Consider the following 27,593-nt stretch of genomic DNA (forward strand, 5'->3'; position numbering starts at 1 on the left):
CAAATGGTTGGAACGGGTCCTGATTAAAATTGGATTATGTTTGAGTCCGTTTTTTCTATAAAATTCATATTTTATAGAAATCACCAGACAATCACATTTAAACTAGGCTATTTGTTACAGCTGTAACAGAAGGCTTTGCCTACTTCCTGTGTGTGGGTGGGTGGGTGTGTGTGTGTGTGTGTGTGTGTGTGTTATAAATTAGGCAGTGATTGGATTGAGAGATAAATTTTGTCTTAACGGCAATGAGTGGCTAAAAATAATATTTTGGTTTGTATTATTTATATTGAGGTGTATATATATCTTTTTTCTCCTGTTGCTGCTTGCCACGTGCATAGTAGGCACCAAATGCTGAGTTGACAGCAAGGAAGGGGAAATGGGTCTTACATTTCCTTGCATGAGTTCATTCGGCTTCCTCCCCCACAATACACTCTGCATTTCGTTTGTGTCCTAATCCAAGGTCTGCGCTAAATGACGTCCTTAAGGACAATTGGCAGGACACCAGGGAGATTAAGGAGGCTGGCTCAAGTACCTGACACATCAAATAGCTCCCTGCCCTCATTTGCCCACCTAAGGACAGGACACACAAGATATCCTTGTTTCGTCAAGGACCGACTGGACTGACATAGTGTTGACCATGTACCTTGATATACCGGAGGACGACTGGCTAATCAATGTGTCACAGCCGGCCAGAATCATCAGATTGCAATTGAGTCTGTTTTCTTAGAGTCTTCCTTCCTGTCCTGGACTTACATTGTGTTGTGCCAGTGACTTCCTGCCTTTTTAAAAACGTTGTCCACATGGATGCTCAGGGGGTCCAGCTGTACTGGAGACAGATGCATGAACGCCGGTCTACCATTAACGTTCTGGCCTTTGGTATTTTGGCAGATGCGACGGATGACAAAACCTTTCCTTTTTCCCAGCAAACTAGCGTCAAGGCATGGCACTCCATGGAATGTCTGGACAGCCCCTGCACCAGAGGAAAGCGATCCAAACCAGGAGAGAGACTGCAGCAGACAGTTAATGTAAATGTTGGCGGTAAAGTGTTTAACATCCCCAGGGAGCTGGCCATGAAATATCCCCAAACACGGATCGGGTCTTTGGCCATCTGCACGGACCGCTCAAAGCAACTCAGTTTGTGTGATGACTTTTCTGTAGTGAGCAATGAGTTCTTCTTTGACCGCGATCCGGCCTTCTTCCACTACATCTGTCATTTCTACACCAGCGGGGTTCTTTGGGTGATGAGGGAGATCTGTCCCGTCAACTTTGAGGAAGAGCTGGATTACTGGGGCGTGAGCTTGCGAGACACCCAGCGCTGCTGCCGCATAATGTTTGAGGAGAAGGTGGATGAGTTGAGAGACAACATGAAGGTGGAGAGAGAGTTGATGGCGGAGATCGAGGTGAGTGATGACCTGGACGGCTACGAGGACATGGTCTTCGGGGTCACTCGCAAGGCACTCTGGGTCTTTCTGGAAAACCCCTTCTCTTCGACAAAGGCCAAAGTCTTCGCTGTAATCTCCAACCTGTTTGTGCTCCTATCCATCGGGGCGTTGACCCTCAACACTGTGGAGGACATGAAGAGCTTCGCCATCTATGGCAAAACGTACATGGAGTGGGTAGAGGTCATCTCCATCGTGTTCTTCACCGTGGAGTACGTCCTCCGCTTCGCCTCAACCTGTCAACGTGGACAGTTTTTGAGGAGCACCCTCAACTTTCTGGACCTTGTGGCGGGCATGCCTTACTTTGTGCTCATCGTGTTTGAGGCTTACAACGACGTGGAGGAAGAAGCAGAAGAAGAAGACTTCAGGGCCGTTGCCGATGTCTCCGGGCTCGACCAGGTCCTCAATGTGGTGAAGCTCATGCGCGTCTTTCGCATCCTAAAGCTGGCTCGCCACTCCACCGGGATGCGGGCGTTTGGCTTCACCCTGCGCCAATGCTACCAGCAGGTCTGCTGCCTTCTCCTCTTCATCGCCATGGGCATCTTCACCTTCTCCGCTCTGCTGCATTCGGTGGAGCGAGACACGCCCAACTCGCCGTTCAGCAGCATCCCTGATGCGTGGTGGTGGGCCGCAGTGAGTACTTCTGGAGCTGAAGCCTTTAGATGCTCAAATTAAGTTCAGATGGCAACACATGTCTTGGAACACCGATGAAATGTTGAAGGATCACATTCATGTGGTTCACACTGATCAGACTTCTTTTTATCAGTGTTTGAGGAACCTGACCTTTTCAAACCCGATTCGGCTAACTTCCATGTGGCTTATTCTAATTAGGTTAATAAGCGGTTGAAAGATGTTTATTAATAAGTTAAGTCGTTTATATAGCTTTACACAACACACAAAGTAACAAACGTTCAACAGAAGGGCACGGCAGTTAATGTAAGTCCAATATTTTCGTCTATTCCATCTAATGTAGTCAAATCCAGTCTGATTTGACTAATGGTTTCCATAAGTTGCAGGAAACAAAATGCAAGATTTGTTTTGGAAATGGCATGTGTAAGGGATCTGTATAAATTACAGAGTTTGCTTAGAATAGTTTCCAGGTGTCTCTTAAAGGGACATGCATCTTTTATTTTGACAAGCTCTGTCTACCATGCTGGCTTTGTCCTCCTCAGGTGAGCATCTCCACAGTGGGCTACGGTGACGTGGTTCCAGTGTCCACCCTGGGACGCTTCGTGGCCTTCGCCTGCATCTCCTTCGGCATCATCCTCAACGGGATGCCCATCTCCTTCCTCTTCAACAAGTTCTCCGACTACTACGCCATCCTGAAGGCCCAGGAGGAACGCACCTTCAGCAGGCGGCGCTTCCGCCTGAAGGAGCGAATAGGAGACAAAGTGGCGGCGTGCTTCCAGGCGGCGGTGGTAGACGACGGTGGGTACGATTGCCCGAACTGAGGTTTTCCCAACATGGACCTGCCGAGATCCCTCCTGTTTAAGCTAAACTAGAGACGTTGAAAAGAAGAAACCATAGCCAAATCACGCTGAACCCCGTCGTCTTTGCATAGGCCTTGGGGTTTGAGCATGCGGACTGCTGTCTGTGATCGAACATAACAGGAAAGGATATTATGTCTCCACAGAACCTTTCAAAGGTCGCTCCTGGTGCTGATCAGTTGAGACCACCGGTACAGCGACTAGTAGACTGATATGTGTAGAGGCCACTCCATTAGTTAATCTGTGCTAGAGCTGCTGAATGAAAATATAAACAGGGGATCGATGTTCAAATGTTCATCTCATAAACATATGAAAACGATTGTAAAACATGCATACAGAGCTGTCTCGTTGTCATGTGCTCAATCAGCAGACATTAGGGAACTGCAGCAGATGTCTACACAAAGAGGCTGTCTGTGGTTTCTTCGGGACTTCATGATTTCTTGCATCCAAAATAAATACACTACAGGTGGTTGCATACCTTCTTGATTCCTTCTTTGAGCTTTGAGTATGTTAACTGCAATTTCCAATTGACATCTTGTTCAAATGTATGAAACTTTGAAGAGGCCTTGCAGAAAGCCTAGCACCTTTTCATATATAACTTTTCCAAAGAATATATGAAAAAAATGATCTTCAATGAATCAGGCTACCTCAGAATGTCTTATGTGCCATGTTATGGACAAGTAACGGGCAGTTTGGTTGCCTGATGCTGTTCAGATGAACATGACCTGGCCTTGATTTAGCTAATAAGTGATGAAACAGCTTTGTTACTAGCGGATATTTAATTAGAAAAATTACAAACTCCATTCATGGAGATGAGTTTTGACACTGCCACTTACTTTATGTAGGAGTGTGTGTGTGTGTGTGTGTTTGTGTGTGTGTGTGTGTGTGTGTGTGTGTGTGTGGGGGGGGGGGTGGGGGGGTGGTGTGGTGTGGTGTGGGTGGGTGGGTGTGTTGCATCCTGTGTTAGTTACATTGTTTTACAGCGAATGCACGCAATAGTATCTGACTTGATGTAACTTGACTAAAAGGAATTATCAATGAAATAAAAGGCTTCAATTAGGCTGCAGCCGGAGTGTGGTAACCTGGCAGAATCTAAGACGGTCTTCGGGGACCCTTGCTCTTTAACTTAAGTGATTGGGACTCGTGACGTAGATGGGATGCAGAAACCTAACACTTCGCACGCCAAGGCAAGCAACACTCATGCAAGGGGCAGCCTGGTGTATGATATCACGTGTGGGCGGCGGTGCGAGAACCGCTAGAAGTGCCACTTTCAAAGTTATATGCAGAGTAGGCTACACGCGGCTAGTGGACGGCTTTATAAACCGAAATAAGGTAAGAGTGCTCTTATTGATGTCGTGTGGTTGTGTTACAAGGTTTTAACACATTAAATTGAGGAGCACATGGATGCGCTACATGGTCATCTGCTTAATATCATTATGTTCTCGTATTGGACTATTAAGATTAATTAGCACAAACTAAATTAGTCTTAATTTTTTTTAGAACTGTTCTCAGGAAAAAGAAAACAACGGACTGGGGTACAAATGAATGTTGTCTCGTTTAATCATTAGAGACCTGAAATGTCCTTAAAAAATAAATAAAAAATAGGCATATTTTCTACCGGACTATTAAGATAAATTAGCACACAACAATTCGTTTGTACAATTTATATAACTGTTCTCAGGAAGTATAAATAACGTACGGGGTAGCCTAATGCATGTTGTTTCATTTGCCTTAACGATGAATGAAACAACGTTCATACGACAACGTTTGACAAGTTTAGCTCTATTTTATTCTCTCCAAGAAAACACATTGGCCTGCAACAACGGGGCTCACCGCGGAACTCACCGCTGACAGCCCCGGGTGTAACGGGGCTGAGTCCGCGCCGCGTGCCCGGTGCGTTTTTCCCCGCGTGCAACGGGGACGTACTGCGGTGCAGCCGTCTCGGGGCTGCATGCAACGGGGTCCCCGCTCCTCAGCGTTAGGCGCTCAGAAGTGTGGTCCTGTTATTATGTTAATATCATTTGTGCATATAGCCTAGGCCTATATATTTTTCATCTATATATTATGGCCTATTATGGTAATGGTAAGTATCATTGATAATGTTATGTAAGTAGCCTAGGCCTTGTTGTTTTACCACTCGTTTAACATCGGGATGAATGCAGACGTATACAGTGACAGCACTTGATGCTGAAGTGTAAAGATGGCTTTAGTAACAAGAATGGGTTGTTTTGGTGCGCCTGTCTCTAGGCTATCCGAAGGCGGTAGGAAATGTTTAAGATGCATGCTCTGTGAATAAATCGTTATTTTAGATGTACGTTTCTTTTGTTGATTAGATCAAAGTCTTAAATCTGGTTTATGCAGGACTCCTTCATGGCAAATTCTCCGAGTGTCTGTGACTCAAGCCCAGTGGCGTCACTAGGCTGTTTATTAGGGGCTTTAGCCCCGGATACTTCTTTAATTACCCCCGAATATAACTTTTGGGTAAAAAATAATTAAATAAAAGATAAAATGTTTTCCTATATTTACTGGAAACTAGGAATTCATTAATTCAATTCAGTTTAGAAGTGATGAAATGTTCCTAGTCACTAATGGTAGTTCTTCTACTTTGTTTAAGAATGCTTGATTCTGATTGGCTTGGAGGAGGGCATTAACCCGGCAGGTTGCCCGCTGACTTGTCGGTTGTACTTGCTTGCTCATATAGTAGATCAATACGCCGCTTGTATTTTTTTCTATCACTGAAATTTCCAACATGAGGTCTATTAAACCTTGTTTAAAAAAGTTTCTTAAATGTGTCGGAAATCTATCGAAGGATCAGTCAATACATAGTTTCACAACGATATACAATGTAGCAACTACATTATTAAACTAGTGATCAGATGCAGCCTTTGTGGTTTCTATAGAAAGGTCCACGGACAACTCAACATAAAGAAGCCTAGTCCTAGTCCTTCTGGCAAGAGAATAAACAGTTAACCTCAAGTGAATTAAAGGAGCATTTCACCGGTGGAGGCATGATGTATGTATTGAAATTGAGTCCTATATGTAGTCGAATAATAAAATAAAATTCTAATTTGGTGCCGTCTTGACCGAGAAAAGGCAGAAAGTGACTTTTTGGCGCTTGTGGATTGAAGACAACAACTCCCACCATGCACCACGATGCACAGCTTCGCTGGCCACTCCCGCTGATCTAGATCTCCGCCTATCGGACACCTCGCTGTTCCATCTACCAAGCTGATACCGCAAGACTGCTTGAAAATCATTTCACACAACATTTCTAGTGAAGAGTATTAGTTGGTGAACTGGATTTTAGTTTCTGCTGGTGAAGTCCCACCCACTGGCACTGCTCTAATAGGTCTGTAGCGTCAGTGGGTCCCACCCTTGCTTGTAGTTTTACGAGAATCCTCCCCTCATACACTTCCTATTTACTTCTACGCAAAAATTGTCATATTGCGTCATCTTAAACAATAAGTGTTGGATATCGATACTGATCTCTCCAGTCTCTCCAGAAAATAAGGGAATGATGCACGGCCATTCAAAAATAGTGGGTTTCTAACGATACGAAACTTAATGGAAATGGGTGAAGTTTCCCTTTAACCTATCCTATCTCCAGTCAGATCCATCTATCTCAGTCATCTATCTCATTATCTTGTTTATGCAGAAGTCCTTCATTGCAACATCTCAGAGTGTCTGGGCTCTAGTCCTTTGATCCAGGCTACATTAGAGGGTCTGTTATGCGCCTTGGAACCGATATGTTAACGGGCAAGTGGTTGATGGGAAACGTTGTTCAGATGAACATGCCCGAGCCTTGGTTTTTTCCAAGTAAATGATGAGTCAGCTATGTTACAACTGTCCATGAGTCATAGACAAATGTCCTGTTGTTTAGGCTTAGGTTTAGTGTGTGTGGGTGTGGGTGTGGGTGTGTGTGTGTGTGTGTGTCTATTATATTGTATTTGTATGTTTAACAAATAATAATATGCTAATAATAATATAATATAGTAATAGTCAAATCAAATCAAATAATGACTTCAATTAGGCTACAGAAGTGCCTGGAAACTTGTAGAATCTAAGAAGGTCTTAAGGGACCCTTGCATTCGTTGGGGTTTAATTGAAGTGATTGCGAAGTCTGTAGAAGTCTGTTGTGGCAATGTACTGTACTTACTGTACACATTTGTGCATGGGCTCCTGAAAGTCCTGCTGACTGGGAGGGGCATGTAATATACAAGGGGAAAGCCATCTTTATGGGGGTTTTGTCACTGACAAACTCAGTGTGTGTGTGTGCATGTATGTGTGGGTCAACACAGAAAAAGTGATGGATGGAAAGTCATCAAAGTCAAACGTGTAGGAGGCAGTAGATACACAGTGAACTGCAGGTAATGTCAGCCAAGATGACATCATCGTCGTCATTGCACACCTAACCCCTCACATTCTCCAAAGGCCCAGCCGTAATGTAACTTCTTTACCACAAACAGAAGCCTCTGTGTGAGTCGTCCTCTGGGGCGATCTTTAGACAGTTTTTAGTGACTTCTAAAAACCCATCTTTATAGACCAGCATTTCTAGAGATGTCCTTTCTTTGGGTTCTACTTTTGTTTAAGTTTGGTCAGTCATTTGTTTACTATTTATTAATGCACAGTGCTATAGAGAAAATGCCAAAATGACGTGTGTCTCAGTGAGTCTGTGGACGTGTGAAAGTTTGGCAGATGCAGCTGTAGGAAAAAGGTCTGCTTCCTCTCTCTCTCTCTCTCTCTCTCTCTCTCTCTCTCTCTCTCTCTCTCTCTCTCTCTCTCTCTCTCTCTCTCTCTCTCTCTCTCTCTCCCACTTCCTCTCTCTTTCTCCCGTTACCTCCCTCTCTCTCTCTCTCTCTCTCTCTCTCTCTCTCTCTCTCTCTCTCTCTCTCTCTCTCTCTCTCTCTCTCTCTCCCACTTCCTCTCTCTTTCTCCCGTTACCTCCCTCTCTCTCTCTCTCTCTCTCTCTGCTTCCCTCTCTCCCTCTCTCCATCTCTCTTTACCGCTCTCTCTCTCAATATACATCTCTCTGCATTGCTTTCTCTCGCTTCTTCTCTCTCTTTCTCTCGTTCTGTGTCTGACAAGCCCAACCCGTTCCGCCCAGGCCTCGACAAACATGACAACACAGCATGGCTCGCCACCCTTCGTTTTCCATTACACCAGACCCATGCAACACCAGACCCACGCAACAGCGTGACGTGGTCAGCGGCGCTGGGGCCTGTTCTGTTGGCTCCGGGGTCCGCTCCCCTTGCACTCTCCCTCCCTGACGAGTAGTGGCCCCAGATCTGTTGGCTCCCGGTCTGCTCCCCTTGCACTCTCCCTCCCTGACGAGTAGTGGCCCCAGATCTGTTGGCTCCCGGTCTGCTCCCCTTGCACTCTCCCTCCCTGACGGGTAGTGGGCCGAGTTCTCTTGGCTCCCGGTCTGCTCCCCTTGCACTCTCCCTCCCTGACGAGTAGTGGCCCGAGTTCTGTTGGCTCCCGGTCGTCTCCCCTTGCACTCTCCCTCCCTGACAAGCAGCCGGCCCCAGTCCTGCAACGTGTGGTGCGGTTTGGCTTGGCGTGAAAGAGCATGACTCAAACAGTTGCTGGACAAGGGCCTCTGTATTCCCTGTAGATCGATGGGAGACGCCTCCTGGTGCCTCGATGACCACAGCTTCTTTTTCCTGTACACCTCATAGGGACTACGTGTCCGATTTTACATGCTTAAATTGCCAAAATGTCAAAAGTTTGTCATTCAACTTTACAGATGTGACCGTCCACGACTCTACCTCGGGTAAAACAGATGACAAGTTGTTTTAAAAAGCAGCTTACTCTATTGTGACTCTATTATATTTGGAAACGGGACAGTGTTTCCAGGAATAAGGAGGGAAGGGGGATTAAAACATGCTGCTCGAGTGCACAAGTGTGTGAAGTAAAGCTAGATTAGCCAGTCTGTATTATTGTGTAGTTAGTTTGTGTTGTTGTAGGTATTGTTTGTGTATTTAGTGCAGGAGCTCGAGCAGACTGTTTAGTTACCAAAGAGGTCCATGACGACGCTATCTCTAATTATTACACAGGGTATCTATTACACAGGGCTAATGAGTCTTTTACATTTTTTACGTTTTACATTATATTGACATATATTGGGCTTTGAACATTGCCCATCCAGGGTTCCATTCCCTGCATTGACCCCCTGGTTCAGCAGTGATAGAAGGAGAGGGCGTTTCAGTTGGAGTGGGACCACTTGGTGACCTCACACTCACAATGTTACTTTCTCTTTTCTTTCTCATGAATTCCTTTATATATATATTTGCTTACTATCTCTTCTCTAACTCATGAATTCATTCATTCATCATTATACAGTTGTACGTACACAATTATAATTAATATAATTTATAATTATTATTATATACATAATCTTTCGTAGTGAAATATTTAGTCATAAGAAATGGTTCCATTGTTATTAACTGGTTTTGTCTGTGCTATTGCAGCGATATCAAAGATGAAGAGGAGAGCAGGCTTGACAATCGAGGCCTTCGTTCTGATGGGGGTCTTGTGCATCGTGTTTCTGCTCTGGAATAACCAAACCACTCGACCCAATCTAGACACCACGAGGCCAGAAAGATCAGCCAATCACGATCAGCTCCTCCCAAAAGCCACCGCAGAATACACGAGGCCGCCGGCTCGCCGGGTGTGGGACGTCTGTCACCAGAACCTGTCCGCGTCCAACGTCACAGGCTTCTCCACCTTACCGGGCCACCTCAAAGACTTCCTGTACTACCAGCACTGTAAATCCTTCCCCCTGCTGCTGGACCTGCCCGACAAATGCGGCGGGCCCAAAGGCTCCTCGGACGTCTTCCTGCTCCTGGTCATCAAGTCGTCCCCCATGAACTACGAGCGCAGGCAGGTGCTCCGGGAGACCTGGGCCGAGGAGCGGCCGTACGCGGGCCTCTGGATCCGCCGGCTCTTCATCTCGGGGACGACCGGCGCCGGCTTCGAGAAGCGTCGGCTGAACAAGCTGCTGCAGCTGGAGCACAGGAAGTACGGCGACGTCCTCCAGTGGGACTTCAACGACTCCTTCTTCAACCTGACCCTGAAGCAGGTCCTCTTCCTGGGCTGGATGGAGGAGCGCTGTCCCCGGGCGCACTTCCTGCTCAACGGCGACGACGACATCTTCGCCCACACGGACAACATGGTGGAGTTCCTGCGCGAGCACGACGGCGGGCGGCACCTGTTTGTGGGCACCGTCATCCAGAACGTCGGCCCCATCCGGCACCCCAACAGCAAGTACTACGTGCCCGTTCAGGTGCAGACGTCGGAGTCCTACCCGGCCTACTGCGGCGGCGGGGGCTACCTCCTGTCCGGCCACACCGCCATGGTCATATACAACGCGTCCAAGGCCATCGGCTTGCATCCCATCGATGACGTGTACATGGGGATGTGCCTGGCCAGCGTGGGGCTCAAACCCGCCAGCCACGGGGCCATCAGGACTGCGGGGCTCCACGTCCCCTCGCAGAAGATGGACTCCCGGGACCCCTGTTATTACCAGGACGTTCTGCTGGTGCACAGGTTTCTGCCGCATCAGATTTACATCATGTGGAACCAGTTGCGGGACCCGGCGCTTATCTGTTGGCAGAAGTGAACTGAACTGAAGTCTTCACGCCGTGCCTTAAAGCTGCTCAGTGACTCAATAAGGACAGTGGTAGGACTGGGGAGAGGGTGTCTCGGTGCCTGGGTGCCTGTTGGAATGTATGTCTTCTGTATTGGTGCCGGGTTGAGGAAATAACAGGGACGATAATAATAATAATAATAATAATAATAACGCACACTTTCATGACAAGTAACAATGTTTCAAATAGAATCGATTTCAGAAGGAAATCATGCTGGTAAATATATAATAGGATGGGATCATTTTTATAACCTAAACACTAAGGGAATGTTGTAAGATCTATATGTCTACCAAGGGGCCTAAATAAGTGAATTAAAGTGAGTAATGGATCTCTAGTGGAGACCGGGGCTGACTGTTGGACAGTTGTCTTTTTACTACAATATGGGTTCACAAAAAACTGAAATAATTTTCACTATGCTGTTAAGAATTGAAGAAAGGGGAAGTTGTGTTCCTCCCAATTAATAAAGGTGAATATATACATGTTTTTATTCTGTCTTGGGGATACTTTTTTGAATCATAATCCTTTTCTTCTGCATAAACTAATATCATTAGCTTTACAGAGTACAGAACTAAATAAAATGTATGAATACAACAAGAAACCTCGTCACTCATCACCTCATCACATATGATGACATCATTTTGGAAGTGCCTACTGCAACCAAAGCTTCTTCTTGGTTGTGTGCAAGGGAGAGGTTAGGGGGGGTGTTCAGGTGATTGCAATCTGCAACCTCACCGCTACACGCTACTTAATCCTACATACTGAAACTTTAGAACCCAACCTTTAAACATACCCCAGTCCTACCCTAGATCTAACCGTAATCCAACCTTTAAATGAATCCTTATCTTACCGTAGACCTCAACGCAAACCAACCTTTAAATCAGCCCTACCACTGCACTACCAAACACTTACCGGAAATAAAGCAAAAACTTATGCCAAACTTATCCCTAACACCAGAACCTACTTTAAACACAGGCCTACAAAGGAGATACCGGTCACTGAGCTCAATACAACATGTGTAAAAGCAGAAGAGCATTTGCATTCATGAAGGTATATTTAGGTGCTGTTACTTGGAGATACCCAGTGGCATGATGGGAAAGGTATTAATAACCGCATCATCATAAAAGGGCAGTATATTTGTATGTATGTCTGTTTGTACAGCTATCTATATGCTGGTTTACGATGGGTTTCAAAATGGATTCGGATAGCAAGGGGTGAGGTCAGAAGGAATGCTCATCGAGATGACCTACACGAAGGATCGAACGAAAACGGTGTCCATGTTTTCACGTCCGTAGAGGGTCGGTTTAGGGAATATTTAGTGATTCGTTGGGATAATAAGGGGGTAAGGAATCAGATTTACGCTTCCCTCCAGAGTCGTTGTCCAGACTGTTTGTTCAGTTGTTGTTCCATTGCTGGTGGTCACCAGGGAGGCAATTTATTATCTCCTCGCCATGCCACCATAGCAACTCACTCATTACTCAAGTCATTTGCATCCTCAGACAGGCGCAGACCATTCTTAGTCAACGCTGAATAAATGAATGAATAAGGAAAACGAAATAAGTGAATGGAATAGAATACAACTTTATTTGCCCCAAGGGGGATTTTGTTGTACACATTCACGGGGCTGCAAAAACATTCAAACTCAACAGGGAATACACGTTGTTCAAAATGGTGCATTGGCATTTAGGGCATTTAGCAGACGCTTTTATCAAAAGCGACTTACAATTAGTACATTTGTCAGAAGAAACAAAAATACATTACTGTCGGTACAGTCAAGTGCCAAGCACTTACAATTGCTAGGTAGGCCTACACCCATTCCCATTAAATAACTTTTATTGCTTTGATCAGATGCTACACAATGCTAAGTACTATTTAAACTACGATAAACCTCTCAAATAATTGAGGCTGCATAGAAATACTATAATAAAAATTCTGTTGAAATAAAGTGGCCCTGAATCAAAGTCTCGTAATCCCTGATTGATAATTACTGGTGTACTTCAAATCACTTCAGCAAATAACACTTAATGATAAATGCTCCAAGCCTCCCTTTAGTTTATTTGTAAAGGATGGTTACCATGAAGCAGTGTATACTCAAAAATGTATATAACAGCTTGATACATCACGTGTCATTGGCAAAATGGCCACCAAAATCTCAGCTATTATTGAAGGATAAAAAAATAGATCTATATACGAAATAAATAATTCATAAATGTTATCATTTTCTTAGAACCTTATATATGCAATACTCATATTGCACAATGCTGTGAGCTTCAATTAAACTATGAAATACAATTAAACTCCATCAAACACTGATTGAAAACATTTCAGGGAACGACATTCTTTTAGAATGACTCGCAGCACGGGTCCTCCCCTGTTATGAGGCACATCGAAGAAGCAAAACACAACTGGACATAATACACAAGCCATCTTCCTTTAAATTGACCTCGATCACGTTTAAGGAAATTCATGTCTGTGTGTGCATGTGTGTTCAATCCATATATATATATATATATATCTTTACTTGGGTTCATTTATGTATGATTTGGTGGTCCATGGAAAATACCCCGTTCATATAATTGTTCCGCTGCCTTTCATCTCTGCATAATGGCAGGTCGCAGCGCTGAATAATGAACCTCTGTCTACACCTGCTCTCCAATGAACCCTTTGGAGGCGGCTATCTAGCTACAGGTATCGGAAATGTGCCTTACTGAAGGGCAAAACACTGAAAACTGCATTATTTTTAATTTTTTTTAGAAAGTATCAAATTCCGATACAGTTCAAATGTATTATTTATACATATCCGTGTCTCTTGTAAGAATTATTAACTATGAATGAAAATAACATAACCATCGCTTTGAAATGACCACACTGCCATTCTGTGTGTGGTTAAGGCTGGCCTAAGCCGTCCCACCTGCCCCGGGTCAGACTGATTGTACTCCGGGACTGTGCGAGGCTGCACAGCTGTTGCCTGTTGAGTGATCAGCGTTCCCAGGATAAACCCACCATCACAGCACACACTCAGGAAGGGATATCCTGCATGGCAGCTTGGAGCACCATCTGTGTGCATCATTGTACACACACTCTTCAATAAACCAGTTTCCGCACCACCACCCTGTTTCCTGGTTTGGGGGGGCGGGGGGGTGTTTATAGATACCATGAGTATCTATAACCGTAGATGCTGGCTCTCACTGGCCCTTCAGCTGGGCGTTTCTTCCTGGGCGATGCTGTGGATCTGGTCGCTCAGGGAGGAGAAGCTGGGCCTGTCCTCTGGACTGTAGGCCCAGCACTGCCTGATCAACACGTACACCTGCACAGGTAAGGGGACACGTCGGCCTGTTACAGCAGGTATGTCGCATCGCCATGGATACGGATATGGATAACACGACACTTGAGGCCCCTCTTGAGGAGTTGAGACTTGAGGAGGGAACACGAGAGCGGCAGCGTTCCGGGAAAGTATAAGAAACGGAGGCTCCGGGAATTAAGGGAAGTTAATTCCATGCAGGGAAAAGAGGTTGGCCAGAAAATGATGTGCATAAGCTTACAATAATACATTAAAAATAAATAATCAAACGGCAAATAGATCAAAGAAATGCATTAAACAATAAATCAGTTATCTTCACTCCTCCACCGACGGCTCAATTAACCAATCAAAAGGGTTTGTGGTTGTAGCCAACTAACCGCCAAGCCGGCAGATTTGAACCGCCCCTGGGCGGTTAAAGTTGGACGTGGTGATTGGTTGCGGTTGACTCTGCCCATGCAGTTGATTGGCGGTTGACTCACCCTGGCGGGGCAGTGGGCGGGAGCCGGGAGCCTCCAGTTGTCCTTCAGTACAAACAGCAGTTGCATGGGGATGGCTGGGCCCTGTGTGTTGCTGCTGATCCTCTGCATGTACAGCTGTAAACCACAGCGTAACGGGTGAGATCCATGTGCCCTCGTCAACCCTTTTCACTGAGGTAGCCTCGTGAGGCTTTTCCTCTGGGAAAAGCCTCTGGGAAAAGCCTGAGTTCCTGATTCAGAATCAGGAACTCTTTAGGTAAGTTTACGCAAACAATAGATTTCTTCTGATATATTGGCACAGTGTAGACAACGATAGTGATTATGCTGGTAAGTACTGTTTTTCCAGTTTGGGTTAGGGTTGATTGGTTAATAATTTATATTAAAGTGAACGACTTCCTCCTTGGAGCGTAGCTTTTGATCACGTTGCAGGCACTTGGCAGATATGTATCACGCTGAATAGGGCTGGATATCGTGGCTAATTTCCTAAATCGATTCGATTTCGATTCATAAGGTTCTGAATCGATTAATCACGATTCAGTTCAATCTGCTGTTAAATAAGGAAAATGTATTAATTTATTTAATATTTTTTCTCTTCACCATAAACAGGTTTTAAGTGCAAACTTGTAAATTGGACAGTTTAAACTTGAGCTGTTAACACAACTGTCTCAATTTCGATATTAGAAAGGAATTGTAAGTGAAAGTGTACTTGAACTACAACATTCCATCACAGCAAATTGCATTAAGGCACTGTTTATTAAAGTGCAAAAATAATAATAATGGTAACAAAAAATAAAAAAAAGAACGATCTCATGCCCTTTGAATTGATATTGCAAAATTTAAATGAATTGTTTTTTTTACCCAGCCCTAACGCAACACGGCTGACCAGTGCTTCCCCTTGTGACTGTTCAACTTTTGTTGCCACAAGTTGCTCAAACAAAGTAGACCAAATATCTTTTGTCATGTTGCCTTCGCATTTTCTTCTCACCGCATACCATGTGGGGGGGCAATGTTGAAATGACATCACATGACATCGCGGTCAGAACCGGGGGTTGAGAAATCATACCCGATTGGCGACAAGGAATGTGCCAATAGGAATCGCGCGTCGAGTCTGAAGGCTCGAGGCTCAGTTATGGTTCCACGTTGATGCAACGCAAGGGGGTTTACGGACCCAATATGTCCTTGCGCACCCTCCTCTTGTCCACCGCAAGGGCCTGACGTGCGCCTCCCAAATATTGTAACCTTGCCTCGAGGCGATGCAGCACTACCTAAAGACACAGCTTACCCACAACTAAGGGCTGTGATTGGTCCGCTCACTGAAACGTGACGCAGAACCAAAACAGGTTCATGACTGCGTCGCAGCGTCTGTGTGGTCATTACGTTGCGTCGACGTGGAACCATAAGAACTGAACCTGTAGTCGACGTGGGATTTCCTAGTCAGTGCGCGCTGTCGTTTTAGTGCGTTGTGTATCGGTCATGTGCAGGAAACGTTACCAAGTTCTACGCTTCAAAGAGGAAGTCGTTGATGACAAAGTTGCGACAGGGTTTCAGAACTCCGAGCTGGAGAGGGCGGCACGGGAACCCCTTACCCGTTTGGGGTTCTGGTGGTGGTTGCAGTCGGAGAAGAGCTCGTGAAGCAGAACGCCCAAGCTCCACACGTCCGACTTGTGGGAGAACTTGGAGGACTCTGTGATGGACTCTGGCGCATGCCTGGAACGGAAAGGCAGGCTAAAGTGTTAAAAGGTGGATATGGTTACAGCTCCCGTTGTTGGGGTTGTGTGGCAGTGAGACAGAATGGGTTGTGACTGGTTAGATGTTACTGATTATGTTATTTATCAAGGTTATCAAAGTCAATAATTCAATAATTAATAATAAAATATATATTTTTTGTAATATTATTAATAAGAATTTGACTCGTGTACTTGTACGATCAGATGTCATGAAATAAACTCTGATTCTGAACATGAATATGACTGCATTTGGGTTCAGCGATATAAAATGCTTTCTTTACTTTTCAGTGGATCTGTGTTATGTTACTTAAGCAGCATTCATCAAGCTGGTATTAACCGTGAAGTGATAGGGTTAGGACTTTTGGTGCATTTCCATAAACACAATTGATTGATTGCTTTGAGAATAAAAATATGCCAAACCAGAAGATGGGGCTTTCTCCCGGTTGTGTGACGCGGTAGTACTCCTTGTCATCCGGGATGATTTTGGTCAGGCCAAAGTCTGCGATTTTGACCAAGGAATCACTGGCCACCAGGATGTTCCTGGCGGCCAGGTCGCGGTGCACGTAGCGCTTGCTCTGTAGGTACTCCATGCCCTGGGGAGAAGAACAGGGTGGTGTTCACCAGGAGACGTGCTGAGGTCGGGTCACTTGATTTGTAAAGCCCTTGATCACATTTGCATTCCCAATGGGCTTCACACACCCCATTATATTTACACTTCACATTTACATTGAGGAACTTTTAGCGGATGCTTTTATACAAAGCAACTTACAATAAGTAAGTTTGTCAGAAGGAACAGAGAAAGGGGGATCCCTCCTTTAAATATATGATGCAAATAATGGTAGCAAACGCGTAAAACAGCATTGTTGGTACCTTGCAGATCTGCGAGGCGAAGAGTAGCATGCGGCTGAGGCCGACGGAGGCGTTCTTCTCCAGGTAGCCGATCAGACTGCCATGGGGCATGTACTCCATCACCAGGCTCATGCTGAGACGACCTGATTGGAGGTTATTTCTCAATGAATTATGTAGGCCTCATTTAAAATATATATTTAATAGAAGTCGACTTCACGTTGAAATAATTGCATGCAGTACTCCATCACCAGGCTCATGCTGAGACGACCTGATTGGAGGTTATTTCTCAATGAATTATGTAGGCCTCATTTAAAATATATATTTAATAGAAGTCGACTTCACGTTGAAATAATTCACCGAAAGCACTTCTTAAAGGTTTTGTTTATATCCCTCCTATGTATAATGTTCACTGTTCTGAAACCGTTGCATATAAAACCTAAGTGGGATTTGGGGACATAAGTTAACAGTTTGCATGCTATTGGAATATGTTCCCCAGATTTCTCTGTAGCATGCGAGTTGCACTTGGAACATAGGCCACTACCATGACATATGCCCTGTAAGTAATGTCGTTCAAACAGACAAGTTCAAACAAGTTCTTTAGAGAAGATAAAGGTGTGTGTGTGTGTGTGTGTGTGTGTGTGTGTGTGTGTGTGTGTGTGTGTGTGTGTGTGTGTGTGTGTGTGTGTGTGTGTGTGTGTGTGTGTGCGTGCGCACTATGTGCGTCACGTTCCATGCAGACGCCTTTCAAGGGGCTTGGTAGGTGAATTGAGTGAACAACGTTTACTTGTTTTGGCACACCTGAGGGGTATTCCTTCAAAGTCGCTAACGAAAGCGGCGCTCAGTTGATTAAGCCCAGTTAGAACGAACGCCAACTTCCCCTTGAGGCTAAAGCCATTCCATCAACGCAGTTCAGCCGCGCCTTGCTCAGGTTAGCTCAAGCCAGGCTTACGTTATCGTGGATTAAGCGTGCTAACGAGATATGTAACCACCCCGGGAACCGTGAATGTCGAATCATGGATCAAATGTCCGAATAGGACTCGAGCGGGATCTTTTCCAGCGGCGAACAGAAGCTGCTTGTGGAGGTCTATGAGGAGTACAAGCATATAGCAACTCAAAAAGGGAACACCGTAACCATTAATAAATACAGGGAGGCTATCTGGCAAAAAATCGCCAATCTGTTGAATGCATAGGTAGTATTAAGAGTAACATATTGAATCAATTGAATATTGACCATGAATTCAAAAAGAGGGAGATAGTCTCGAGGTAATGATGTCACATGACATCGAGGTTAGAACCGGGGGTTGAGAAATCATACCTGATTGGCGACAAGGAAGGTCCCAATAGGAATAGCGCGTCGATTCTGAAGGCTCAAGGCTCAGTTATGGTTCCATGTTGACGCAACGCAAGGCGGTTTACGGACCCAATACGTCCTTGCGCACCCTCCTCTTGTCCACCGCAAGGGCCTGACGTGCGCCTCCCAAATATTGTAACCGTGCGTCGAGGCGATGCAGCACTACCTAAGAAACAGCTAACACACAACTAAGGGCTGTGATTGGTCCGCTCACTGAAACGTGACGCAGAACCAAAACAGGTTCACGACTGCGTCGCAGCGTCTGTGTGGTCATTACGTTGCGTCGACGTGGAACCATAACTGAACCTGTAGTCGACGTGGGATTTCCTAGTCGGTGCGTCCTGACGTTTTAGTGTGTCGTTTATCAGTCATGTGCAGGAAACGTTATCAAGTTCGTAGTGATGCATAAGTGCATAAGTAGTATTAAGCGTAACATATTTTGATTGAATATTGACCATGAATTCAAAAAGAGGGAGATAGTCTCAAGGTAATGTGTCGGACTTGCACCCAGTTGTCCGGGGTTCAATCCCGCAACGCAATTAGTAATTTAGGATTACTGGAGAAATCAAATAAATGTTCATGCCAATTATTTTCCATTTCTTTGAATATTCTAAATTGACTGACCATAGTATTTTTCTCAACAGAAGTGGTCATAATAATGATAATAAAAATGTATTTTATATAGCGCCTTTCAGGATACTCACGGTGGGAGGTGAGGGTGTATGTGTAGGCAAGTGAGTGAGTGTACAAAATGTGCAAGGCGCTGGGTGGGGTCGTGAGTAATGCCGCGTTTCCACTGCAGGGTGCGGTACGGTTCGGTTCGCCTCAGTCCGGGAGGGAGGGGGCGGTATAGCCCAGCTCAGTTCCGAGGTCGCGTTTCCACCGCCGACGGTACCCTTTATGGTAGGCCGGATGTCGATCGCCGCGGCAGCTACGTAAACAACGTAAACAACGTCTTCCTCCCTAAGAATGCAGAGGAACGTCTCCACCGCCTTGTTCGCCCGAGCAAGCGTTTTACGCGACATGTTCATTGTAAAGAATCATAACTCAAGGCTACTGTTTGTTTGTTTTTATCCCCACGTCGCCCGGAAGTGACGGTTCTGTCGACCAATCAACGGAGGGGGTGTGTAGCTCGAATTTTCCGGTACCCTTTCAGGCGTCTCGTCTCGTTTTCAGCACCCCAACGGAGGAGTACTGAAGACGAGGGCAAAACGAGCACGGCTTAGTCCGGGTCACGCCCACTTTTGGCGGTGGAAACGCAATCCGTACCGCACCTTTGCGAACCGAACCGTACCGCACCCTGCAGTGGAAACGCGGCATTAGAGGGCATAGGCCTCAGAGAAAAGGTGTGCTTTCGTGGACTTTTTGAAAGTCTCCACGGAAGGGGCACAGCGGATGTGGGGGGATTGCTACTCATAGCCTCAAAAGCAAGGCAGAATGAGAGAACTATAACAGGAAACGGCTGTCTTCAACCATTGTGCTTGTGTTGGCCTCAGAAGACTTCTGGCCTTTGTTGGCCCAATCCCAATGTCCGGAATCACAGACTCAAGGTCTTTGTTGTCTTAAAATATATCGATTTTAGGGCTGTCCCATTGTCTAATTCAAAAGGAGGTGAGGGTTTGAGTCCACAGTTACCAAGCCCTTTCCCTGAGTCTGCATCAGTGCAGACTTCACCTAAGGGAATTACCCACAGTTCAAAGCGTTGTGACATTTACTGCGGCGACCAAAGTAAAGTGAAGTCGATAGACAAAACAAAATGGCCACCAGAGGCTCAAAAGTTTAACTTAAACCAATCATCATCAAACTTGGTCTAGTCCAAGGCAAATGGGTCAAGATGCACCTCTCCGAATAGTATCCATTTCTCGCTATAGGTAGCTCCATAACAATTAACTGAAAATGCAACCTCTCCAAATTTTACCCAGATTGGGCGATAGGGTGGAGCTATAACAATTAAGTGAAAATGCATACTTTGGACGGCCATTTTTCCTGACCCCTTTCACCTACTGTTATGAAATCCTGTAGCAATTTGTCTCTCCTAATGTTGAGGACATATTCCTAGGAAAACAAGAACATGTAACAAAATGGCAGCTGGACGTCAAAATTAGCCCAATCAATGTTAGGTTACTAAAGGCGGGGTTAACTTCAGTCCATCGTCACCAATGTTGGTGTACTTAAAGAAGCATAGGTCATGGTTAACCAGGCTAAAGTTCATCAAAGTAGGACGATAGAGAACAACTTTGTAAGGTCTGGTGAGGAAGTGGTTCCAAGGGATTATTGACGGTAGCTTCCAAAGGAGTTTTTTTACAATCACCTGCACATTTCACCTTTGAATGCTTTTGCTTTCGTTAATTGCTTGCGTTAATTACTTACATTATTTGCTTTTAGTAAACAGAGTACAATTCTGCTCTAGCCATAGCCAACAATGGTTGGCTAACATTCAAAACGTTGAACTCCCCAACCTAATCTGTAACAACTATAGCTAATCGATAGAGCTGTGAAAATCGATACCTCGATAATATACTGATTATCCAGTGAAAGTATAAATAGTTCATTTATAATAAATATTTAGTTTAAAATTATTAAAAACTGCTAACAGTAATTTCATGTTAATTCATAATGTGTAAAACTTAAAATGCATAATTTAGTGATGTAAAAATGTTAAACATGTTATTTTCTATGCTTTGGAATTTTTACGTACTGACATCACTGTATAGTTATAACGGTTACAGCGTTGACGTAATTCAGTTTGGAGTTTGACATTGATGGAAGCTACACAGTCTTTTGACCCCACCACTGACCCTAACTGCTCCCGACAATCTGGCTGTCGCCATGGGTTGTTCACAACGCCATCAGTCTGAATGTGTGTATGAATGGCTGGAAGTCAGATAAATGCCCTAAATATATGTTCTTTGCAAGGTGTGGCAAGGAAATGGTTCCAAGGTACAGTTGTTTGTAGCTTCCAAATTAGTTTTTTGTGATAGCTACCTTGCAATGGTGCCAAGTGACGTCATCACACTCTAAGCAGGGCTCAACAAAAGTCATTGAGACCAACTGAAAATATACAAAGCAGGTTTAAAACTAAAACGGCCGAATTCAACAAGTAAATTACATCGATTGTAATTGTTAGTTTTATTATTCCTCCATGTTTGACTTACACAGCCTAAACCGCTCGGATGCTTTTTATCAAACTTTCTACAGTTGTTTAACTTAGGATCATGAAAGTTTGTTCACCCATCACCAGATCGGAGCTCAGACTATTCTAGCGTTGTCAACAGTATGCAAACAAAAAACCTCTTTATGGTCTGTGTCAGGGTCTTAACTCTTAATGTAATAATATAAAAAGGGGCTCTCCCCCCCCCGCTCGCGTAGGGCAACGAAACCGTCAGCAGTGGCCCTGGTCATAATGGTCGAGGTCAGGGTCTTAATGGTGTAGGTCGGAGTCTTAATGGTCTGCATCAGGGTCTTAAGGGTCTGTGTTAGTCTTGGCCCCCGTAGAATGCTGCTTGCAGCTTTAAATGTCTTTGTATTTGTACCACGTTGGTCATTTTAATGTCGATATTAAATGCTCTTACACACTTTGATTACATTGCTACTTTATTCCGGTCACCAATTGATGCATTGCACGGTCTTGCTGTGCGTGCAATACAATGTAAAGTTGTGTTGTTTGTTTTCGGGCTGGTTTTCTAAAGAGGCTAATGTAGCTAACAGTAAACAACGACTAGCCAATTTCATGAGTCAATCACAAAGACGAACGGGAACGCTATAAATGCTCCGAGACCGGAAATGACATCAAAAGTGCAACTCAGAATGCTGGCTTCAGAAAATTCGGGAACACACCATAATTTCCTTCCTGTTGCCAACTCCTCGCCTGTCCAACTTCCTGCCTGTTGTGGCTTCTCCCCTACCTAACTTCCTACATGTTGCCGACTCCTCCCCTGTCCAACTTCCTGTCTGTTGTGGCTTCTCCCCTATCTCCTACATGTTGCCGACTCCTCCCCTGTCCAACTTCCTGCCGGTTTTGACTTCTCACCAATCTAACTTCCTGCCTGCTGCCGAACCATCCCCTGTCTGACAAGCTGCCCCAATAACCAAAAACCTTTTGCAAGGCCCCAAACCAGCAGCCCGTTGACAAAACCCCAATCTATTAGCTGCCTATCTCCCCTGTCACCTTGTCCCACCTTGCCCCTTGTCATCATAGATTCTAGTGTCTTCAGTAAATTCCTTATCTAATTAAACCCTGCGTCCTTATTATCTTTGGTGTCCATTTGGGAACCCCCCCCTCAATCTGGGTCCTCCCGCCCGCAACGAACAACAAACACACGAGGAGGTCAGGGCTCACCGGTGCTGTAGCTCACGCCGCGGTAGCGGACGATGTAGTCGCAGCGCAGGACGCTCAAAGTTTTGATCTCCTTGGTGAAGTCGGCCAGGAAGGAGCGCTTGCTGGGCTGGAGCTTCTTCACGGCCAGCAGCTCGCCCGTGTTGTCCCCCAGGGGGTCGTAGCGGCACAGCTCCACGCTGCCAAAGTTCCCCTAGGAGCAGGCGAGAGGAACGTTAAAGTCGCTGGTTTAATTTAGTGCAGTCTGTTTGTTTGGGTGGTGTTCATAGTGGGCGACGTCGAAAGGATTCAAAAATAATTCAAGTCATTCTGGAGATAAACGCATGATAACAACAACCGATATCTGGATATGACAAAATATTAGGACAATAGATAAAACCACGATGACACTCCCTTGCACAATGGTTGGATTTGGTTGGACCAGGTTGATTTCAATCAAGGGTTAGGTTACCCTAACCCAACAAACTACAATCCCGACTACCAGCAACATCATTCATCTTCCGTCTTGCTTAGCCGACCCTTCTAAACCGGAGATGATGTATACACACAGATCATGAATCATTCTGGACATTCTTTGTGCTCTGGTTACTTATCTTTTTTGTTCCTTGTTTGCATCAGTGAGGCGAGGTTGGGGGGCCTTTGTGGCCGTGGCACTTAAATGCATTATATAAGAGGGAAAGTAAACACTGGGACTATCCCCACTGTCGGGCACATCTATAAATCATACATCTTGGTGGAACTGGAATGTCACTCTGGGTCACTTTAATATGTCTTGTAATGGCTGATCAACATAACACCCGGTGGTGGAATAAGGACATTTTAATGTGTTCTTACCAAACCATTTCCTGGTCCCACTAGCCTTGGAGTGGTAGTGAAAAATAATTAATGTTTAATTAATAATAGACAGACGCATAGACAAAAATCACAGAGGTGCTCAGTACATCAGAAAGTGCAACAAAGTTATGCACAACTAGTGGCGCTGCAACAATTTATTAGATCATGGCTGCAGGAATAATATGGTTCCTGTAGCGGTTTGTTCTGCTTTGGGGAACTTTGAGCCAGAGGGAAGCAGCTGAAATGCACTGTTTAAAGGATTGGTGTCATCACTTTGAACGGATTGCGATAACCTCTGTAACTGTTTGGTGTACAGGGCTTCCATGTTCGGCTGCGGCTCACCAATCGACTTACTGGACCATTTGACAATCTTGTTGAGGGAATTCTTATTTTTTAAAGATATGTTTCCAAACCATGATGCTAAGGAAAATGTTAAAATTGACTCGATAAAATACTAGCAGTACAGATACTGATTATGGAAGTCATTGCCAACGTAACGTACCACATACACACATGTTTATCTCTGCTAGATAGGCCAAAATAAAAGGCTTAAAATCAAGAAGATAAGACATATTGAGAATAAAAATTAAGTTAGGGTTGGTCAAATTCATTCTTTTTTTGTACACTCAATTTATTTTTCCCATTTTCCCAGTCCCATTCATTTAACATGATTTATTTATTTAAACTGAAAATATGACACGTTCAATTTCTGTTCTAATTAATTTGAGCAGTTGGATTGGGGAATGGCGCCCCCTCCTGTTGGTGAACGGCATGTTTACCTTCCCTAGCTGGGAGATGTAGCGCAGGTAGCGCTCCTCGAACACTGGAGTCTGTTCCTGGAGCGGGGTGCCGAGAGCGCTGCATCCGAGGGCTCTCTCAGGGGCCTCGCTCGCGTGCAGGACCTCGTAGTCTGGCCGCGCAGAGAAAGCAATGGCAGTTGTTTAGTTGGGTAACGGCCAATACCATCGACAAAATAATGGGGAAAATCTAGAAAAATACAAATCCCATGCAAACATTTGGGGGAAAAGTACAATTTAAGATATGGTGTTGGTTTTCCTACAACAAAATAAAATGTTTATACGCTTTAGTGCCATGGTGGCAAAAAAACGTAACTGCAATCAAATCTAATTATTCACCACAGTACCAACCAAGCACTAGGTAGCTAAAACTCAAAAATCATTAAAAATATTCCCAAAAGGAAACCATAATTTTCTCATTTACTGTTAGTGGGCTAGGTTGCATTATAATCTGTATATTTTTAACTTGCTTTGGATTCGGGTGATTGGTTGTACCTGAGGTGATGAGGTTGTTGAGTTGGCGAATCACAGCGCGGCAGGAAGGCCTGGAGGCGGGCTGATAGTCCATACACTGGGTGATCATATCCGCCAGCTCTGTCCACTGGGACGGCTCCAGCTGCTGGTAGGTCCCATAGAAACGACTTTTCTAATTGCATGACACACACACACACACACACACACACACACACACACACACACACACGTACACACACACACACACACACACACACACACACACACACACACACACACACACACACACACACACACACACACACACACACACACACACACACACACACACAAACAAATTGTTGTTTTTTGTGGAAAAATGTTGTATGTTGGGAAAAATGCATTTCTTGAGTGGCTATGAGCTCATGTAAATATGATCTAATGTTTATAAATCTAAGGGATCGACAGAAAGTTCCTTCCATCTGCTCGGACGGCCAGTTCACTTTGACTCAGTCTAGAATTATGAAATGAATACGATCCCTAGATAACGTGGTCGGAATCGGCAGGTCGGAATCAACCCTGGGCCTTGGTGGTTTGATCCACCAAGCTGTCCAAAAATTTTACATTGCATTAGAATGACTCCCTCTACTGGTCAAACACCTATTAGTGCATGCGTAACCTCTTATTGGCTGATAGGGTTACCTTGTGCGTGGATGCGACCCACCTGTGCTCTACTCATTGAAACTGAATTAAAAGGGCGTCTATAGAGGATTTAGCAGCACAGCCCCAGAATGAAAACCAACCGAAGACATTTCCTTTCAATTGCAGACTCGAAGCTCTCCGTTTTGATGACCTCACTTCCCAGAGATTGCAACAGGGTTGCCACTGCCAGTGAGACATCAGGCAGTGTGCAGCTGGTTTACTGCTAGCAGTCACCGCTTCAAACACAAGAAGGTTGAACGACGATTACGACTGTTGCGTTAGCTCCTCCCATCCTCTCTCCACTGCTTGGTGTGGGAAGACCTCAATATATGTGTGTGCTTCTAATGTCGCCACTGACACTCAGTTTTTGTCATTAATAGTACTGTAAATGCAAGTTCTGTCATCAATTGGCCATAGTTTTAAATCCCCATTGTGATACAGATAGCTATATTGCGAGGGATAGTGACTGAACCGATATCCATTTGCATGAATATCTTCGAGATTATTCCTTTAAAAGGTAATTACCATTTCCAGGTCCCAATCTTTGAGGGGAGTTTCTCCGTTGTTAAAGATCTCCCATAAGGTGGTGCCAAAGCTCCACTTATCAGAGTCCAGACTCAGAATGGGTGGGTCCTGCAACAGCTCTGGTCCCACCCAGGGAATCCTGTCCAGAATCACTAGAAACACACACACACACACACACACACACACACACACACATGGTTACACGTATGGTCATACACACAAACATGTGAGCACACACACATGCACATAGACAAACGATGTGCACACACACAAACGACAAGCACATTCAGTACGTTTACATGCACAGCTTAATCAGATTAAGGCCATAGTTTGATTATGCTCCTCAATCGGACAACTGCAATTGTCCGAGTATACATGGCGGTGAGAAAATTGATTCATTGGCCGAAGCATTGCTTTCCCAGGTACGATAGGTGGCACTGAGCCCATTTCAACTAATAGAGCCACCGGTTGACCTCTTAACGTCACTAGCAACAACAAACTCAGGCGACCGCAGCATTCGAGAAAGATGTTTTCAGTAGACAGTAGGGCTGTAACGATACGCGTATCGAAACCGAAATCGCGACACTCAAAGCCACGAACCTGTCTTGCGGCGTGAGAAGGCAGAAGCGCGATATGCCCTTTCTAACTCTCCGGTCAAATTGTCCGATTGAAATTTGCTAATAATTTGTCTAAATAATAGTCTGCTGACAGTGCCCCCTCCCATCGATGCCGTAAGTAAGAGTCCAGCCAGAGGAGTCCGCATACGACCGAGAGGACGGAACAATGGAGCGTCGGAGAAATGGACCCAAAGTGAACTGTAGGCTGTCCCGCATACGGCCACAATCCCTTTCTCCTCTATGTCGCGTTTCAATATGGACTTCAGAGAGTCAAAGCCAAAGTTCCTTTACCCCAATTCCTTCTCTACCATGGACGAGATAACCCTCACTACGAGTATTTACGAGCAAAATCCGAATCCATGCGATCCGACCCGATACATGCACACTTAATTCGACCGACAATCGAATAATCTAGGTGTCTTAATTCGACTATGAGAAATTCAATTCGATTATAGTGTGACTAAGGTGTATACATGCATCTTAATAATCCAATCATAGTTGGACTAACCCAATAATTCGATTTTCTTGAGGGTCATGTAAACGCACTGATTGTCTATGTGCTTCAGCTTGTCACCTGCACATAGACAAACGCAAGCACCCAAAATGTACAAACATTACCGGACCAAAGCAGCACAAAACAAACAAACAGAAACAGTTGAAACGGGCTCTCTGATACGCTAACTGTAGTACCGTTGCGGTCCAGCAGGGACACTTTGATTCCGGGGTCGCTCAGCTTGATGAAGGGAGAGGTTTCCTGGGATGGGTCTCCCTCTCTGGCCAGCAGAACATTCTTGGCACAGATATTTCCATGGACTATGTTTTTCTCGTCCTGAAAGGCATTTAATGCACAATAACACAAACAAATACGATCTCATGATGATTGTATAATTGGTGGCTGAATGAGATGATGATTTTGAGAAGTTCAGTGTTTGCCTTTTTAATAAAAGCTTCATTGAGGGTTGGGCTCCTAAAGAGCACGTTTTTATCAGTTAAAATGTACTACTTCCATACCAGTTAATTATAAAAGAATGAGTCAGCTATTTGCACTATCAGCAA

The 27,593-nt window shown here is 44.9% G+C and overlaps 3 protein-coding genes across 6 annotated transcripts in view; 2 read left to right on the top strand and 1 right to left on the bottom strand.

The window, feature by feature from the left end:
• The first annotated feature begins 435 nt into the window (after positions 1–435).
• LOC130393108 (potassium voltage-gated channel subfamily V member 2-like) lies at positions 436–3,390 on the top strand. The gene is made up of 2 exons (XM_056603697.1): positions 436–2,069; positions 2,609–3,390. The coding sequence occupies exons 1-2, from the start codon at positions 798–800 to the stop codon at positions 2,885–2,887; spliced, it is 1,551 nt and encodes a 516-aa protein (XP_056459672.1). The 5' UTR covers positions 436–797; the 3' UTR covers positions 2,888–3,390.
• A 544-nt stretch (positions 3,391–3,934) lies between these two features.
• On the top strand, positions 3,935–12,984 carry LOC130393046 (N-acetyllactosaminide beta-1,3-N-acetylglucosaminyltransferase 3-like). The gene is made up of 2 exons (XM_056603619.1): positions 3,935–4,255; positions 9,394–12,984. The coding sequence occupies exon 2, from the start codon at positions 9,405–9,407 to the stop codon at positions 10,542–10,544; it is 1,140 nt and encodes a 379-aa protein (XP_056459594.1). The 5' UTR covers positions 3,935–4,255; positions 9,394–9,404; the 3' UTR covers positions 10,545–12,984.
• The window catches only part of jak3 (Janus kinase 3 (a protein tyrosine kinase, leukocyte)), a 28,318-nt gene continuing 11,785 nt past the window's right edge, over positions 11,061–27,593 (bottom strand). The window contains exons 15-24 of one of the 4 annotated variants that reach the window (XM_056603617.1): positions 27,228–27,366; positions 25,921–26,072; positions 24,736–24,886; positions 24,223–24,353; positions 22,613–22,802; positions 16,944–17,065; positions 16,494–16,666; positions 15,933–16,053; positions 14,350–14,463; positions 11,061–13,876 (exon numbers count right to left, since the gene is read on the bottom strand). In XM_056603617.1, coding sequence (XP_056459592.1) covers positions 13,766–13,876; positions 14,350–14,463; positions 15,933–16,053; positions 16,494–16,666; positions 16,944–17,065; positions 22,613–22,802; positions 24,223–24,353; positions 24,736–24,886; positions 25,921–26,072; positions 27,228–27,366 — 1,404 coding nt within the window. In that variant the 3' untranslated portion in view covers positions 11,061–13,765. The other 3 variants (XM_056603615.1, XM_056603616.1, XM_056603618.1) reach the window with 3 other exon arrangements.

The sequence above is a fragment of the Gadus chalcogrammus genome, chromosome 12 (genome assembly GCF_026213295.1).
Source record: "Gadus chalcogrammus isolate NIFS_2021 chromosome 12, NIFS_Gcha_1.0, whole genome shotgun sequence".
Lineage (NCBI taxonomy): Eukaryota > Metazoa > Chordata > Actinopteri > Gadiformes > Gadidae > Gadus > Gadus chalcogrammus.